At 41.1% G+C, this 19,249-nt stretch overlaps 1 protein-coding gene across 2 annotated transcripts in view; it reads right to left on the bottom strand.

Moving 5' to 3' along the window:
* Positions 1 to 276: 276 nt before the first annotated feature.
* Positions 277 to 19,249, bottom strand: part of PIWIL4 (piwi like RNA-mediated gene silencing 4) — a 56,678-nt gene continuing 37,705 nt past the window's right edge. For both annotated transcript variants that reach the window (XM_043482694.1, XM_043482693.1), the window contains exons 12-20: positions 17,705 to 17,889; positions 15,707 to 15,779; positions 11,158 to 11,358; positions 9,975 to 10,078; positions 8,083 to 8,153; positions 6,695 to 6,848; positions 1,473 to 1,598; positions 1,219 to 1,366; positions 277 to 537 (exon numbers count right to left, since the gene is read on the bottom strand). In XM_043482694.1, the coding sequence (XP_043338629.1) occupies positions 421 to 537; positions 1,219 to 1,366; positions 1,473 to 1,598; positions 6,695 to 6,848; positions 8,083 to 8,153; positions 9,975 to 10,078; positions 11,158 to 11,358; positions 15,707 to 15,779; positions 17,705 to 17,889 (1,179 nt within the window). In that variant the 3' untranslated portion in view covers positions 277 to 420. The remainder of the gene's footprint in view (positions 538 to 1,218; positions 1,367 to 1,472; positions 1,599 to 6,694; positions 6,849 to 8,082; positions 8,154 to 9,974; positions 10,079 to 11,157; positions 11,359 to 15,706; positions 15,780 to 17,704; positions 17,890 to 19,249) is intronic.

Genomic DNA, 19,249 nt, shown 5'->3' on the forward strand with positions numbered 1-19,249 from the left:
CACACAAGCACTTATTTTCTGAGGGGATATTTAACTTTGTGGTATTCCTTACAGGTGATGGTACATTTTAATTCTATACACCACAACGAGAATTCACCCTGAGCACAAAGCTCTTTAAAATAAAACAACACATGTGTATACCATGCGACTGATTCATGTTGATGAAAGGCAGAGATAAGCACAATATTGGGCAGCAATATCATCCTTCAATAAAAAAAAATTAAAAAAATAAAATAAAACATTATTTCTTCTGAACCATTTCAGGTTCAGTTGCTATGTTTTTTTTTTTTTCCCCTCAGAAGTTAAAACTACACTCAATCTGCTTCCCGGAGCCACAGCCTTGAGCTTATAGCAGATTTGTACAGAGTACACCATGGGCTCCTCAGAATCCTCCACCAGTGATGCCTCCCGTTCACGTTATCACAGGTAGAAGAGAGAATTGGCTAATTCCAAACTTGGTTCTTTATGAAGGCTTTGTGCCACTAGGAAGGTCAGCTTGCGTGCATACTGACAGGGAGCCGGAATACTGATTAGGCCCTGAGGAGGAAAACGTATTGATAGTAATTAAGAGGAAAACTTACTCTTCAAAGCGGTATTTCTTCTGAGTTTTTTTCATCTACCAGTTATACATATGTTAGAATGTGTGTAAATCAGTAAGAACTCAGCAACAAAGGGCGACCTTGCTCACTGAGAACTTAAATTCACTGGGCAGGATGCAGGAGCAGAGAGGGCCAGTCTGGTTTCACGACGCCCGGACCTGTGAACCACACACTGAGGGCTGACCTACGCTTCCTACAACTTGATGCTCTGAGGGGCTGAGAGCAAATCTTGGCTTTGGACCTTGACAGCAGCTGTGGAACGGAGTCATGCCTGTTGCCCTCCCACCAGACACAATATTTGAGTTGCCTTCAACTGTCTCATCTGTCACTTGGAAATAACAATACCCTGGTTTCCTCCCAGACCAGTATAAAATAATGTATATCGTAAAGTCTTTGAGAAATTATCAGAGCTAATGAATTCTAATAGTTACTGGTGTTTTATGTCTATGATAGACCGGGTTTCATCCAGTGTGGACTAAGAAGCCATCCATCCACCCATCCATCCATTCATCCCTCCTCTGTGGAAATACAGGCATTGTGCCAAACGTGAATTGGGGGACAACTTCCGGGTGGATACCCTGAGTTCTACTCTGCAACTAAGCACAGAGCCGTCACTCACCATCCAGTTGTAGTAGAGGTGACACAGTTTGAACGTGAGTCTCTGCATGTGGTCAGGTTTCAGGCCATTGTCATCATAAATGACGTTGTAGTAGGTGGGATTAACAGTTCCCCGAAAGGCCACCTGGCTGATCAAGTAAAAGTCATACCTGAGGGGAAAGGAAGGATTGTGAGAAAGAAGGCATGCAGAAAAGGGCCAAACTTGACCACACACGTTCAAAGCTTTGTTAACAACAGATTTTCTAACAAACTTGCCATTCTGGCCGTGTTGCTTCCGAATCCACGAAAGTGCCAAGTGGTGGGTTCTGCAGAGTTCGGCCGGTTTCCGCCAAGAATCGTGGCATGCCCTTCTTCCTGACCACAATCACTGACAGTTTGGGGCTTAAAACCAGACAAGCAAAATAAAAAATAATAGTAATAATAATAAGAAGAAGAAGATGGAGAGAACTAAAACCAAGCCATGCAGCCATTTCTATTTATTTGTATATTTTTGGTAATGCCCTTCTTCCTGACCACAATCACTGACAGTTTGGGGCTTAAAACCAGACAAGCAAAGTAAAAAATAATAGTAATAATAATAATAAGAAGAAAATGGAGAGAACTAAAACCAAGTCATGCAGCCATTTCTATTTATTTATATATTTTTGGTAATTTTAAAATGAAATAAATTAATTCATTCACAAAATTCTGCAAAACAAAGAAAATTAAAATTACCCCTAATCTCCCCTCCTCCCTGAAATATAAACAATCTTTAAATTAAGGATCATCTTCATTTGTTGCAAAAGTGTGGTATGTCCAATCACTTGACCAATTTCCATCACTGAAAGGGGATGGGAAAGAATGGTTCACGGGACAATAAATTACAATTAGCACTTCTAACGAAAGCATTTGTAGAATTATACACAGAGACACGATTCTTTTTTCCATTAGCAATCATCTCCCTGTTTCACCTTCACTCTTCTTCTCAATTTCTGAATAAAAAATGGAGAACTAGAAGCTCCCCTTACTCCTCCAGTCATTGCTTCTGAATGGGAAGCACATGCCTGGGAGGGTGGATGGACAGACCACATACACCTTGGGGTCAAATGCTGAATGACCAGGTGTTAAGTGTTAATAGATAAAGTCCAAATATTCACCCCCGGTAGTGGTTAAGAATCCACCTGCAATGCAGGAAACAGGTTCAATCCCTGCATCAGGAAGATTTCCTGGAGAAGGAAATGCAAACCCACTGCAGTATTCTTGCCTGCGAAATCCCAGAGACAGAGCAGCCTGGTGAGCTACAGCCCATGGAGTCTCAAAAGAGTCAGACATGACTGGGCGACTAAACAACAACAAATATTTGCCATTATGGGAGAAACCTCCAGATCACTGAAAATTCACTTTAGGCACTTTATCTTAAAAATATTAATGTTTTCAATCTCAAAACTTTTTAAAAGTTGATGTCATGGTGCAGGAGAATTAACTCTTTAGCATTGTCAGCTACTAAAGTGTATCCTATGATCCCCAAATTGCATGCTGGTGACTTGGGTCAGTTAAATTGATCCAACACAAACCACTTCAGTATTCTTGCCTTGAGAACCCCATGAACAGAATGGAAAAGCAAAAAGACAGGCACTGAAAGATGAACACCCCAGGTTGGTAGGTGCCCAATATGCTACTGGAGAAGAGTGGAGAAATAACTCCAGAAAGAATGAAGAGATGGAGCCAAAGCAAACACAGTGCCCAGTTGTGGATGTGACTGATGATGGAAGTAAAGTCCGATGCTATAAAGAGCAGTATTTCACAGGAACCTGGAATGTTAGATCCATGAATCAAGGCAAATTGGAAGTGGTCAAACAGGAGATGGCAAGAGTGGTCATTTACATTCTAGGAATCAGTGAACTAAAATGGACTGGGATGGTTGAATTTAATTCAGATGACCATTATATCTACTACTGTGGGCAAGAATCCCTTAGAAGAAACAGAGTGGCCCTCAGGGTCAACAAAAGATTCCAAAATGCAGTACTTGGATGCAATCTCAAAAATGACAGAATGATCTCTGTTTCCAAGGCAAACCATTCAATATCACAGTAATCGAAGTCTATGCCCCAAACACTAATGCCAAAGAAGTTGAAGCTGAATGGTTCTATGAAGACCTACAGGACCTTCTAGAACTAACCAAAAAAAGTGACCAAAAAAAGATGTTCTTTTCATCATAGGGGACTGGAATGCAAACATAGGAAGTGAAGTAACAGACAAGTTTGGTCTTGGAGTACAAAATGAAACAGGGCAAAGGTTAACAGAGTTTTGCCAAGAGAATGCACTGGTCACAGCAAACACCCTTTTCCAACAACACAAGAGAAGACTCTACATGTGGAAATCACCAGATGGTGAATACTGAGATCAGATTGATTATACTCTTTGCAGCTAAAGATGGAGAAGCACTATATAATCAGCAAAAACATGGCCGGAAGCTGACTGTTGCTCATATCATGAACTTCTTATTGCCAAATTCAGACTTAACTTGCAGAAAGTAGGGAAAACCACTAGACCATTCAGGTATGACCAAAACCAACTCCTTTACAATTATACAGTGGAAGAGACAAATAGATTAAAGGGATTAGATCTCATAGAGTGGCTGAAGAACTATGGACAGAGGTTCGTGACACTGTACAAGAGGCAGTGATCAGGACAATCCCCAAGAAAAAGAAACACAAAAAGGCAAAATGGTTGTCTGAAGAGGCCTTACAAATAGCTGAGAAAAGAAGAGATGATGAAGTCAAGGGAGAAAAGGAAAGATATATCAATCTGAATGCAGAGCTCCAAAGAATGGCAAGGAGAAATAAGAAGCCTTCCTCAGTGATCAATGCAAAGAAATGGAGGAAAACAGTAGAATGGGAAAGACTAGAGATCTCTTCAAGAAAATTAAAGATACCAAGGGAACATTTCATGCAAAGATGGGTACAATAAAGGACATAAACAGTATGGACCTCACAGAAACAGAAGATATTAAAAGGTGGCAAGAATACAGAGAAGAACTATACAAAAAAGTATCTTAATGACCCAGATAACCACGATGGTGTGATCACTCACCTAGAGCCAGACATCCTGGAGTCCGAAATTAAGTGGCCTGAGGAAGCATCACTACGAACAAAGCTAGTGGAGGTGACGGAATTCCAGTTGAGCTATTTCAAATCCTAAAAGATGATGCTGTGAAAGTGCTGCAGTCAACATGCCAGCAAATTTGGAAAACTCAGTAGTGACCATGGGACTGGAAAAGATCAGTTTTCATTCCAATCCCAAAGAAAGGCAATGTCAAAGAATGTTCAAACTACCACACAATTGCACTCATTTTGCATACCAGGAGAGTAATGTTCAAAATTCCCCAAGCCAAGCTTCAATAGTACATGAACGAAGAAATTCCAGATGTTTAAGCTGGATTTAGAAAAAGCAGAGGAACCAGAGATCAAATTGCCAACATCTGTTGGATCATAGAAAAGCACGAGAGTTCCAGAAAAACATCTGCTTCATTGACTATGTTAAAGCCTTTGACTGTGTGGATCACAACAAACTGCGGAAAATTCTTCAAGAGATAGGAATACCAGACCAGCTGACCTGCCTCCTGAGAAATTTGCATACAGGTCAAGAAACAACTGTTAGAACCGGACATGGACCAATGGACTGGTTCCAAATTGGGAAAGGAATATGTCAAGGCTGTGTATTGTCACCCTGCTTATCTAATTTATTATATGCAGAATACATCATATGAAATGCACAGCTGGATGAAGCACAAGCTCGAATCAAGGTTGCTGGTAGAAATATCAACAACCTCAGATATGCAGATGACACCACTGTTAGAGCAGAAAGTGAAGTGGAACTGAAGAGCTTCTTGATGAAAGTGATAGAGGAGAGTGAAAACCTGGTTTCAAGCTCAACATTCAAAAAACGAAGATCATGGCATCTGGTCCCCCCACTTCATGGCAAATGGATGGGGAAACAATGGAAATAGCGACAGACTTTATTTTGGGGGGCTCCAAAATTGTTGCAGATGGTGACTGCAGCCATGATATTAAAAAATGCTTGGTCCTTGGAAGAAAAGCTACGATCAACCTAGACAGCATATTAAAAATCAGAGGTATCACTTTGCCGACAAAGGTCTATCTAGTCAAAGCTATGGTTTTTTCCAGGAGTCATGTATGGATGTGAGAGTTGGACCATAGGAAGGCTGAGTGCTGAAGAATTGATGCTTTTGAACTGTGGTGTTGGAGAAGACTCTTGAGAGCCCCCTGGACTGCAAGGAGATCCAACCAGTCCACCCTAAAGGAAATCAGTCCTGAATATTCATTGGAAGGACTGATGCTGAAGCTGAAGCTCCAATACTTTGGCTACCTATTATGAAGAACTGACTCATTGGAAAAGACCCTGATGCTGGGAAAGATTGAAGGCAGGAGGTGAATGGGACAACAGAGGGTGAGATGGTTGGATGGCATCATGGGTTTGATGGACATGAGTTTGAGCAAGCTCCGGGAGTTGGTGATGGACAAGAAGGCCTGGCGTGCTCCAGACCATGGGGTCACAAAAAGTCACACACAACTGAGCGACTGAACTGAAGTGACCCAAGGTCAGTGGGGAATGAGAAAGTTTGCCTCTGATAGTTTGAATGCAGCTAAGGGTGGTTTTGCCACTCCACTATGATGCTCTCCCTCCTTTCTGATGGTCACTGATGAGGTCAAGGTTTGGCTCCTTTGAGCCTCGACAGTAGTGATGATGGTATAATCCTACAGAGGAGAGGGAGTGCTATGCACAACTTGGAATATAAAGCTTTCTGAGGATTATAAGGAGCCATCTTAAGATCATAATCCTCCTGAGGATTATAAGGAGCCATCTTAAGATCATAATCCTCCTCCATTTTTCCGGTTCTAACATTTTTCTTGCACTTACCACTGGATATAATCATGGAGGATAATGAACCAAGACATCGAATCTACAAATCTGACAGTAAAGGAAGGTTCTTGGTGTTTAGCATGGTCTGATTTCCAAATGCAGCCTTGATTTCACAGCACCCACAGCATCTTTCACACACCTGAGCTGCATATCAGTGCCTGCATGTCAGAGCCTTTCACCCTGTGCGTTGATCTGGGCCTCAAATTTGAAACCAGAGCTTGTTTTTCTTCCCCCAGCATGTTAATATGTATGAAGCATCTTTAGCTGCCAGCAGCCCTGCAGGCTTCCTGCTGAATCTCAGTGTCAGCTGCTCTGGAGATTCCTGCCTTCTTCTGGTACCCTCACCCAGGGCCCCCAAAAGCTCACAGCACCCAGACGATTTGCGTAAGATCATCCCAACCACCCTCCAATCTAGGGGTGGTTGTACTCACATAAAGGAGAAATGGAGAACAATTTAACTGCATGAAAAATAAGAGACAGATGCACATAATAATTTTAATAGTTACAATGAATGTCCTAGAATTGGAAGTGGGAAAAGAATACTCATTTGATACCTGGTATTTGAACTTGCTTCGGTCACACTGCTCAGCAGTTGTGGGACTTCATAGTCAACGAGTGTCTTGAGCTGACCATCGCCGACACCGTCACGGTACACAATTATCCGTGCTGGCAAACCGTGGTTATGCTTATACCACCTGTTCAGTGCCCCTGCAGGATTTGATGTTAGTAAGAAAAGGATGACTTGTCCGATGCCAACAAAGAATAACATTCCCACATATTTCAATGTTTAAATAGCCTGCTATTTCAGACCACAGTGATATAGGGTAATACCTAATCTGGGTTGTATTTGCAATAATATAAAATTGGATAAATTTCTGGAACATTGCTGCATTTCTCCTATTTAAGGAATCATAATGGCTTCTGTGGCATAATATATACTCAAACTCAGCATATATCTTTAGTAAAATTTTAATATCTAAGCAATAAATTAAAATTTAATTTATGCAATAGACAAATTCCCTCAAACCAAATTAATACTGATTTAGTTTATTTAAATCTTTAAATCCTCTCAATAAGGAAAGACTGGATAATATTACGTAATTTTCTTCTCTAATGAGCATAAATATGAAAACATAAGGAAAAGTCTTGGCTGTTCCTCTAAAAAACATCTCTTCACACTGACTCACCCATAAGTCTTGCTGACAATATGAACTCTGAAAAATTTCCACTCACTTTAAGAAACTGCCTAAAGAGCAGAGACTCCTACCCAACAGAAACTTTTCATAACTACTGCTAAAAAAATGACCAGGTTTTGAAGTGAAGGGAAAGTAATATGATAAAATATTTCTTTTCCTGCATATATGGCACCATTGTATTAGGAGAGTTTATGGTCCCGGAGATTCACTTTAGTTTGTAGAAGATGACCATATGTATAAGTCCACTACCAGTACCTATCACCAAATGCACCTTTTTGGGAAACAAATATTTACAACCCCTCAAAGTTTATAGTTGTGATGAAGCAGATTAGGGGCATGGGGAGTTGTACAGGTCACATTGCTAGGCAGTGGCCCAGCCAGCTTCGGACCTGGGTTGGAACAGATATGGGAGCCCCAGAGCCCTCTTTCCACTGCATCCCTCTCCTTCAAACTGCTTGCCAGAGCCACCAGCAGCAACAAACTTTCTTTCCTCCTGGCTTTCAATTTTTCTTTTTTTTTTTCCTGGCTTTCAGGTTTTCACACAGAGACACAAATGCAAATTCCACAGCACCTATCCGTCAGCCTGAGTCAGGCCGCAGCTTTGGGGTCTCCAACTAGGTTGGAGCCAATTGACTCAGGGAGACTTAAGGAGTCTGTTTCCACCTGTCTGCTCTGCTAGCAGCTTATGGACTTTGGGTCTGAAGGAGCAGTCCTTGGAGCCCACCCCCACTGCTTGAGTTTAGTACCGATCATGAACACTTTTAAGCAATCTGCAACATGAGCTGTTGTTCTCTGAAGAATACAGCGGGAAAACCATCTAAAGAAAGCAGAGAACCAAAGTAAAGCTCACCTTTGAAAGTTCTGCTATAAACATGCATAAGTATTAAATTAAGAAGTAGACATTATAACTACATCAATGTTCATAACTTTGTCTACACTATAGGATCACTATTATATTAAAATGCTCTCCCTCACCCCCCTCCCATTCAATAAAATTTACTGATACTAGAAACTAAAGCACAGTGTTAGCATCAGATATCTCTGGGTTCAAGTCTTGGCTGGTAAATTCACCAACTGTGTGACTTTATTATATGAACCTAAGCCTCAGTTTCCTCATTTGTGCAAAGGAAATTTACAAAATAGTAATGTAGCTAGTGGGCTCCCCAGGTAGCTCAGCGGTAAAGAATCTGCCTGCCAATGCTGGAGCCACAGAAAACTCGGGTTCAGTCCCTGGGTCAGAAGATACCCTGGAGGAGGAAACAGCAACCCACTCCAGTACTCCTACCTGGACAATCCCATGAACAGAGGAGCCTGGCGGGCTATAGTCCATGGGATTGCAAAGAGTCAGACACGACTGAACTGACTTGGCATGCAAAGTAGTTAGTATCTCATAGGGTTGTTGTAAAAATTAGGTAAAATATGCAAAGTACTTGGTTCAGCACTTGGTACATAATAAGCACCGATAAATACAGGCCACTACATTATTATAAGGAAATGTATTAGTTTAGCAGTAGACCTTCCACTTTCAAATTATTCAAAGATTTCTCAAGTATAAACTTCATTTCTATAGGTAAGCTTTGGGGAATTGATATCTTAACATGATTAACTTAATCTAGACTTCAGAAGCAAGTTCTCTTGCTAAAATTATTAATTAAAAGCACTTATAAAATGAAGATCATGACTTAGTGATACCTAATACCTCCATTTCTCTAGTTCTCTAAAAATGTGCAATAATCATGATGCAATTAGAAATGCTGCTAAGAAGCCAGAAGTCCCTTGAGTGTTTGATTAAGAAGTGACGCAGAGAACAGGGATCTCATACAACCTGGAATGAAGTTGGAGGCATGCAAACTGCTGCTTCATCCATTTCCCACAATTCCAAATATATTCCTGATCACAAATTTAATGGAGTAAATCAAAGAGCTTAATTCTAGGAAGAAAACCTGTTGCAAACAGCCTCAAAATACACTGTTTAGTTATAAATATTGAAACGATTCTAAGAACTACAATTTAATATGTACTATAAGTCAATGTTTAATGTGTTATCCTTCATCCTGCCTATGTTTGCTTTTTTTTTTTTTTAAGATGATGCATTTTATTTTTATTTGTTTATTTATTTTTGGCTGTGTGTCTCAGCATATGGGATCTTAGTCCCCCAACAAGGGGTCAAACCCGTGTCCCCTGCAGTGAAAGAGCAGAGTCTCAACCACTGGACCGCCAGGGAAGTCCCAAAGCTGTGTAAGTAAACAACCACCACATCAAGTTTCTGTGACTATTAAAAATATTAACAAGCATGTCTTGAACATTTACACAGCATAGATAAGTTGCAGATCAGGATATAAATCCAGGCAACCTGATTCTCAACTGCTTGACATCATGAATGTAAACTTCCTAGTACAGAGCATATAAGAAATAGCCTGTCCTAATGTATGTATAAAAATAGTATTTTATTGAAGCTAAATTTTACCCCAATATTACCCATCACATTTATACATGTGAGTATAATTTGTGACCATAAGTGTTCATATTTTAAAAATGAGTGAAGAATACAAACTATTCCTTGCTGTATAGCTATTAGTTAAATCAGAAGTAAAAGTCTAAACAGCTGAAGACTATGTTAGGGTAATTTTACAAGTACCTGGTGATTCTGGGGTTAATACTGGCCACAAATCCAACCACCACCGTTTCCTTGCTGAATGCATCTTTACAGACATTGATACCAACCACCATCAGGGATTTTAACTGTAAAATTAGATTTTTTCATGATTTAATGGAATGAGGTATTATTTTCCCAAGCAATGACTTAATATGAAGTTTTTAAAAGACTCTCCGTAGTTATGAAATTATTTAAACTCTGCGCCAGAGAGATCAAGGTCCAGTTGAGGCAGATTATTAAACCAGAAACCAGAGAAATTTAAAGACAGAGAGAGGAATATAGTACATACTCTGATTAAGAGAGACAGTGTAATCCAAAATGGCCACCAGCCACTGTTGGGGTGGGCAAGGGCCATCAGTGGCTTAAGAGTTCCGGTAAAGCGGTGGGTCCATTTATCCCTTGCCTCAGGGCTGAAGGAATCTGAAGGGAAATTCCATTCCCCATTCTTTTTTTTCTTTTTCTTTTTTTTCATTTTTTTTTCTGTTTTTATTTATTTTTATTATTATTTTTTTTCATTTATTTTTATTAGTTGGACTTTAGCTCTCTAAGGAATCCTCCCTTGTCTGCGTGCTTCCGTGCCTCCGGGAGGAGCAGCTGGGGGTAACCTGTATATCCTGATTAAGGGAACAGGCAATGGGCCCTCATTCCTGAGGCTCCTCACTTCCTTCCATGGTGGCCATAGTTCAGGAAAAAGAATGGGATTTTTTCAGTTCCCAACACAAACTGGAGCTTTACCTCACAGGCTCAGCTCTTTCCCCAAGCTCTCGGAGTGTGGGGGGCAGGTTTTCCATCCAGGGTACAAGGGGCCTCTGCAAGGGGCCCTGCTGAAAGCAGGGAAAGGCAGGAGCCACAGAACGCAGATTTTAAATGATGGCTCCAATCAAGTCCCTCCAAGTCAATGCCAAACTAGATTCTCTTTCATGAAATATTCTGTTACCAGCTTGACTAAAGCTCCACGGAACAGGGGCCACAACTCACCCTCCAGACCTTCCCAGTGGCTGGTGTATAATGGAATCCAGAGCAGACAGGTAAACAACAAACCGACCCAATAAACAAACAGTGCAAATATTTCTAGAATCACATGAAAATTATCTCCTACTTTGATTCACTTTTTAAAATTCATAACTGATCGGTCACTAAAAGGAAAAGACAGGCAGTTCCTCACCGGGATCTCCACCGCCCAGAGCTCACCCCCGAGTTTACAGATCATTTGCATGGCAATCTTGGTGGTGACACTCATCATCATCCCCTGCTTATTCAACGTCTGAGCAAGCACACACTGGCTGGGCACGGGGCAGTCGGAGCTCAAATATTTTTTAATGGAATCATAATAGCTCGTCTGCATAGAAGGCAGAACGCACAGCACCTAAAAACAAAACAGACAGCAGCAACGACAAAAAGAAGAAAGTCAATTTACTTATGTTGAGAGGATGCTTTAAAAAACAATGAATTTCCAAAACATCTTTCATCCTTACACTCCCAAGAAGCAAACAGCACACCGACAATTCTTTTCTTAAATGGCCTTTAAAGAGAAGACAATGAATCTAAGCCTTTTGAAATGCCTTCTCATCAGCCATCTGCTCTGCAAAGCCCCCTCCAATCCTACCATATCCTTGGGCTCCTCCTTCCTCTCTGCTACTCTCCTGATTTGATTCGGTCAGTTTCCTCCAATTCCCTTCCAACCTAGCTTTTTCTCCAGCTACCTCTCTTCTTTGCAGTGACCCTTCCCTGTGGCTCTCCAGCTCCCCACTCCCCACTCCCCAACTGCATCCACAGACAAGCAAAGTGGAGAATTAGCTTAAACTGTAGTCTTTTTCCCCATTAGGCACTGGACATCTGAAATTAAAGAAAAAACAACACTTTTTGTTTGTTTGTTTACTCAGACTTGAGTGTAGGGTATGACGGGAAGGAAAATAAAAAGAAAGAAGCTTCAGATGCCCTGGTAAATTCCAGTCTTCTCTGTTACTGCCTACACTTCCCGTCAGGTATTTCCCTCACAGAAGGACCTCTCTTGGCCTAACTCCATCTCCTTCCTATCTTTTATTCTCTACTTTCAACCACCCTCTCCCAAATTATAGAAAATATAAGCACTGCCATAATCAACAGAAAACAAATACAGTAACTTTTTTCACCTATAGAATTGTTCCAAATCATAACATCAAAAGCTAAAATTTACACTGAATCATATAAAGCAGAAGAAAATATTTTTAAAGTACCAGAAAAATTATCTTAGGGGCCTTCCTGCCTTGCATCCTGTGAATTTGGCGCTAGGCAAGGAGTGGCCCAATGGGAACCAGGACCTAAGAAGGTGGGAGCCAAGTGAGACTGGTTACACACCCGGGATGGAGAAATAAGGAAGTATGTGGAGAATAATAAGGGCCATGCTTCTCACTCTCAGAGATAAGGGCTACAGATATGGAAAGGGAGAACCATCTCCTGTGGCACTGGGTGGCAACTGGGGACCTGAACACATTTCATATTTAAAATTTTGATAAAATATTTTAATATATACATAGACACATACAGCAATAATATAGACGCAAGTGTGCATGTATATATATGCACACCCATGTGGCGGTGGTAGTTTAGTCTCTAAGTCATGTCCAACTCTTGTGACCCACAGACTAGCCCACCAGGATCCTTTGTCCATTGGATTTCCCAGGCAAGAATACTGGAGTGGATTGCCATTTCCTTCTCCAGGGGATCTTCTCCACTCAGGGACTGAACCCACGTTTCCTGCACTGCAGGCAAACATTTCACCACTGAGCCACTAGGGAAGCCCATGCACACACACACATATACATATTTCCTAGCTTTTCCCATTGGGAAGACCTAGGGGCCATGACATCCCAGCAGCAAGTAAGCACACCCAGTGCCCAGAACTTGGTTAGTGATACTGATCTCTTCCAGAAGGAATCAGGGCTCGTTGGAGAAATATACAACTCTAGAGCTGGGCAGCAAAACTTAACTTAACCTGGAATATCTTAATGTGTCAGACAGTAAGGAAGTGTTCCAAGAAATATAAGAACACATCAAAAAGACACAGAAGCCATCTTGAATGGAGTTCCTCCTGGCAAAACCAAGGACAGTTTGGACATGGGGCCTCAAAGACTCAGACACGACGGAGCTTCTGAGCACACGCACAGATGTTGTAGCAATGGATTCAGACAAGAATTATCCACGGATTTTAACACTAGTGGGTGAAGTTTGATGAGAAACAAGATATTTACACAGTCTCAAAGTATCTCCTACCAAAAAACCCCTAATTACCAAAAAGTGTAACTTTATAAAGAAGCAGCTTGACAGAAACCACCTAATGGAGTAACCCCTGGTAAGAATACAAAATCATTCCTGTGATATTGCTGTCCAAAGTGTATAACCTGAATTTAATGATAAAGAAACATTAGAAAAACCCAAGTTGAGAAACACTGTATAAAATAACTGGTCTATTATACCCTTAAAAACTGGAAGGTCATCCAAGTCAACGGAAACTATGGAACTGTTATGGACTGAAGGAGAGATTAAAGAGACAAGGCAACTAAATGCAATATAGCAGATTTTTTCACAAGAGAAAACCTTCTGGGGACAAATGGAGAACTGTGGATGGAGTTGGTAGATTAGCTGGTGGTACTGCTCCTTGGTTTTGATGGTTGTTCTGTGGTTCCGTAGGACAGTGACCTTGTTCGTAGGAAATGTGCGTAACTGTATGAAAAGGGTAATGGGCATCATGCCTGTAACTTACTCTCAAATGTTCAGGAAAAAAATAAGATAGGGAGGGAGGAAGGGAAAGAGGGAGGGAGAGAAGAAGGAGAGGAAATGACAGAAAATGAAAATGATAGTAAACATAATCAAACAATCGGGGAATCTGAGTGAATGGTATATTAGAGTTCTTTGTACTATTCTTGCAACTTTTCTGTAAGTTCAATTTTACATTTTTAAGTGAAATATAAATGCTCTTAGAGTGAGATTTCCTTGGTTTATTATAACATCCTTATGGGCAAATTTTTGTGGAAAGAAAGAGGTACCTAACTAAACTGCTTTGTGTGAGATATGAATAGCAAGGTTGGGAGCTGGGATGAATGAACCAGGGGAATAAGATAGGAGCTGGGGCAGAGAAGCACTGCAGTACAGTGAGAGGCTGAGCGAACATTTCCAAGACACAGGAAGGGCTGAGAAATCCTTTACCAAAATGTGAGTCAACTTTCACTTGTCTGGAATGGTGGTATGTGATGTGATCGTGCCCTGGCCCCAAACCCTCAGCAAAGTCAGCTATGCAACACACACACATACACACACACTCATCACACACACACATACACACTCACACACACACACTCACCACACACACACATACACACTCACTACACACACACACACCCCACACCACACACACACACACTCACACACACCCCCACACACACCCCACACACACACTCACCACACACATACATACACACACACCCCCCACACCACACACACACTCACCACACACTACACACACACATCACACCACACACACACACCACACACCACACATATACACTCCCATACACACACACACCACACATATACACTCACCACACACACACACCACACATATACACTCACCACACACACACACCACACATATACACTCACCACACACACAGACACTCACACACACACCCCCACACACTCACCACACACACAAACACACTCACTACACACACACACACATCCCACACCACACTCACACACTCACCACACACCACACACATCACACCACACACTCACTACACACACACACCACACCACACACACACATACACACACTCACCACACACTACACAAATACACACACCACACACATATGCACACACTATACACACACATACACACATACACACACCACACACACACACACCACACACACATGCACACACTACACACACACTACACACACATATACACACATCATACACACATGCACTTACTACACACACACACACCCTCTCCACACACAACATGCACTCACACACACACGATACTTTGGGAAATGAAGCAATTGTGGGTGTCCCTCAGGGTGTTACAAAGCAGAAGGAAAGAGCACCCATGAAGGGAGACAAGAATTCAGAGGAAGAGGAACATGGAACCATAGGTGACATGGAAAACTTACACCTTCCAAGAACCCCCTGAAACACTGAGAAGAAAACTGGGTGCCCCAGCATTTATGGGATAAGATAGGAGTCAATCTATCTTAAATCTTAAGTAAAAGATGACTCCCACCAATAAGCTGAAAAATATGCAGATATCCAATAAGCTGATAAAGGGGTGGGTGCTCAGCCATGTCCAAATCTTTTTGGTTCCCAAGGACTGTGGCCCACCAGGTTCCTCTGTCCATGGGATTCTCCAGGCAACAATACTGGAGTGGGTTGCCGTTTCCCTCTCCAGGGGATTTTCCCAACCCTGGGATTAAACCCACATCTCTTGTGACTCCTGCATTCACAGGCAGATTTACCACTAGCGCCACCTGGGTTAAAAATTAATATTAGAAATATGAAAGGAAAATAAAATATCTGATTAAAATACCAAGATCAATACTTTATTGGGTGTTTGGGGAAATGCACAGCTATTTGAAAACATGTGGAAGAATATGTTCAAATTCCTTCTTTCAAGGCTGATATGAAGAAAAATAAAAATTATATCTTAAAACACACAAAATATCCTATACTTACCAACTGAATCTCATATTTAACATGTTTCTGTATAGCGTGAATAAATGCAGCTGGATTTTCTTGTACTTTTATGCTACATAAAAAGATTAATTTTGAAAATGTATAAATTTTAGTAGCACATAATCATATAGTGTTAAAAATAATAGCAGTCGATTTTTATAACAGACTATAATTTGAGGGAAAAAAATCATTAAACTGAAACCTTTTGAGTCTAAAATTGCTTCTCCCAAACAAGGTATGCCAGAAACATTTAATTACTATTTTTATTAACATAAAAAACAGATTAGTGAAAACTAAAGTTTTCTCCATTGTATAGAGTTCCCACAGACTCTATCTAAACAAGTCTGTTGTTCAAAATGAAATTGAAAGTGTACTTTTGAAACCACAAGTCACAATATCAAACATTTGAAACAGAGTTCAAGTTAAATTGGGAGTAAAAATTCTGTAATTCTGAATCTCCATGGGAACTCTAAAATAAAAATCATTAGATTAATGAGATCAAGATATCCAGCTAATCTGTATAATTCAAACTAAAAGATTTTTTTCCTTAGTGGCACCTTGCATGGAGCCTGGAATATCTAGCCTTAATTAATCAATCAATCAGTGGACAAGTACTTATCAATTATTTGTTCTGTGGCTACAGTATACTAGGGGCCAGAGGTTACAGAAAGTAATTCCACTCAGAGGAATTTATAGATCTGTTTTCTTGACATGGGAATCTCTCGGTCCCAATGCCTGGGGGCCTTTTAAAGCTTGCCCGCCAGGTGGCAAGACCACTATCTGCCTCTCGTTGGTTACAACAGGAGTGATCAGCAATGTTGTTTCTGATGGGAGAAACCACGAATATAAATCTAATAAGTAAACAGATATGTCACAGGAGAGAAAAAGGATGGAATAAAATATGAGCTTGCAAACAAAACAGGCCAAGAACAGAACAAGAGCACGGACTTGTTGGAATGTGGGTGAAAAAGAGCCTCTGATGGAGTTCAGGTCTGAGACTGTAGCTTCCTTCATTTCCTGTCTTCTTACCCCATGGGTTAAGAGAAAGTAGAGCAGGTGAAACTTAAACCAGGAGACTTGTTAACAGATTTGATAAGAAGAGAATTCTAGACGACTGTAAAATGAGACTTCGGGAACAGCTATGGTTTACAATAATTCTTGTGCTGATGATGTAATTAATTAGTAACCGTGTATTTAAAGAATAACTCCCCACCCTGGCAATTAGGACATTTGCACCTCCACTACAGCAAAGAAAAAGAAGCATCTGTTGATCTTTTTTTAAGCAATGAAGTAAGACATGACCAACTTTGTGTCTTTTCTAAATTAAAACAATACTCAGCTTTGAGTGTGATTGTATATGAATGGATCTCTTACTAAATTGAAAGCATCATATTTATCTCATCCCATGCAAATAGCAAATCATTTACTATGTAGTAGTAGATACTCAATAAATGTTCAAAGGCTAAATGAAAGACCTGGTTCTATCAGAAAACTATTTAGATGACTAATCTTATGCCACAGGACCAGAAGAATAAAAACTTCTTTCAGATCTATTTTTACAATAAATTTTAAATCATAAAATCTATCAAATAAGTCAGGAAATGCAAGTTTTGTTAATATCCTGACTGCTGTTAAGTTTTATAAACAAGTGATATGGAGGAATTCAGAAAAAAGTTGAGAAGGCAATATATGAACTTATTAAAAATTCATACCTCAACTAGTACTGGAAAGACATTGAGGTAATCAGACTAATGCCTAGGAAGAATTATGAAAATAAAGTTTTACAAAGACCAACATAAGATACACCTTAACCGGATAAAATTTTAATCATTGCCTACTCTATCTACTTATAACTATTATCTCGGCACTCTATAGCAGGAAATTTTATTGACGTAAAGAAACATTTGTAGCTTTTTCAGCCATTACCTCCTATTACCTTTCTAACCAAACCATATTAACATATGAAAAAAATGAGGAGGACTTTCAGCATCTTCTCACATTTTGGGGCGATCCACATTAAATCCCACGGGACTTCCAACTCTTCTCAAGCAGTTCAGAAAGTTCTCTGTCACACTTTCAGCTCTGTTACTACATATAACCAACCATTTATTCAAAGACTGTGCACTTAAAACCTTGCAAGTTCGTATATCCTTGGACCAGTCAGCTGCAGAGGCAGGTTGACACTGAGAAAAATAACAGAGAATAATTTTAAAAAAAGACAATGTGGAAATACTTCATATTTGTCATAATAAAATGAGTTTCAGTACAGTTAACTACTCACAGACTTAAAACACAGAAGTGCTTCACATCTGAACACCACACACACTGCCTGGGAGTGGACGCAAGTGAATGATATCCCAGGTCCACCCTTCCTTGCCTGTAGATTGCTGGCAAGTCCTTTACCTCATGGGGCTCTGCCATGGGCAAAGGCAAGTGTCTGGTTCAAATCTCTAGGTTCCCAGGAATTCCCTAGTGGTCCAGTGATTAGGACTCCAAGCTTTCACTGCCGAGGACACAGGTTCAATCCCTGGTGGGGGAATAAGCTGTACAGTGTGACCAAGAGAAAAAAAACAAACCCCAAAAACAAACCCCACAAATCTCTAGGTTCCCTTCCAGCTCTAAAAACCTAAGATCTTTACTACAGAGACTCACGTGAGTGACTGTCCAGTTTGGTCTCTTTGCTTTAGGCATCTAGAAATCGTGAGTGGGAAATGCTGATGACTGATCTTCCAGGTCACCATACTGAGATGAACAAACCCTACAGTTAAGACTCCACATTACACTAGTAGTAGCTATATCCAGAAGCAAAGATGAAGCCAAGACACAGGCTCCTTATTCTTGGACGGTTCCCCAGGAGACCAGGAAAAACAAGCTCCTAACATTGAAGAGGGCAGACTTCAGACTAGTCCCCAGCCTTCTGAAATCAAATCAAAAGCCCCTGGTGTGTGAGGCAGGAAGAACCACGGTAGAATTTACAAGGACACTATAAGCTAATTCCTTGCTGCTCAGAGTGCTGTCTTGTAGCAGCGCTGTCTCCTGAGAGCTCGTTAGAAATGCAGTCCTGGGCCCCATCCCAGACCCACCGAACCAGACTCTGCGTCTTAACGAGTTCCCCAGTGATTCGCTCACACGGTACTGTTTAAGAAGCATTTCTATCCCCCTGTTTCACAGACTGAAAAGCGACGGCTGAAAGCGGTTATGGAGCCAGCTGGTGGCCCTGGACTTGACTTTGCAGTCAGGGCATTTCCCACAAGCACTCCAGGCCCCAGCCATGCTCCCAGGGCTGTGACACAGGAGGCCAGGCAGGGGCTCAGCCTCAGGGGCAACCTTCACCTAAGAACCCAGGGGAAGGGTACAGCCTCCAGAAAGGTTCTGTCTGGAGCCAGGATTCATTCTTTCCCATTACAGCCAGTGTGAGGAGGACCACAGCCCTCTCACCCACACTCCCAGCTTTACTGGCTGGCAGGTGACCCAGGACACACACCCAAGGCCACTCCGAGGCCTGTGAACATTTTGTGTACTCAGCTTCTCAAAGTGAAAGTC

Source organism: Cervus canadensis, chromosome 11, assembly GCF_019320065.1.
Source record: "Cervus canadensis isolate Bull #8, Minnesota chromosome 11, ASM1932006v1, whole genome shotgun sequence".
Taxonomy (NCBI): Eukaryota; Metazoa; Chordata; class Mammalia; order Artiodactyla; family Cervidae; genus Cervus; species Cervus canadensis.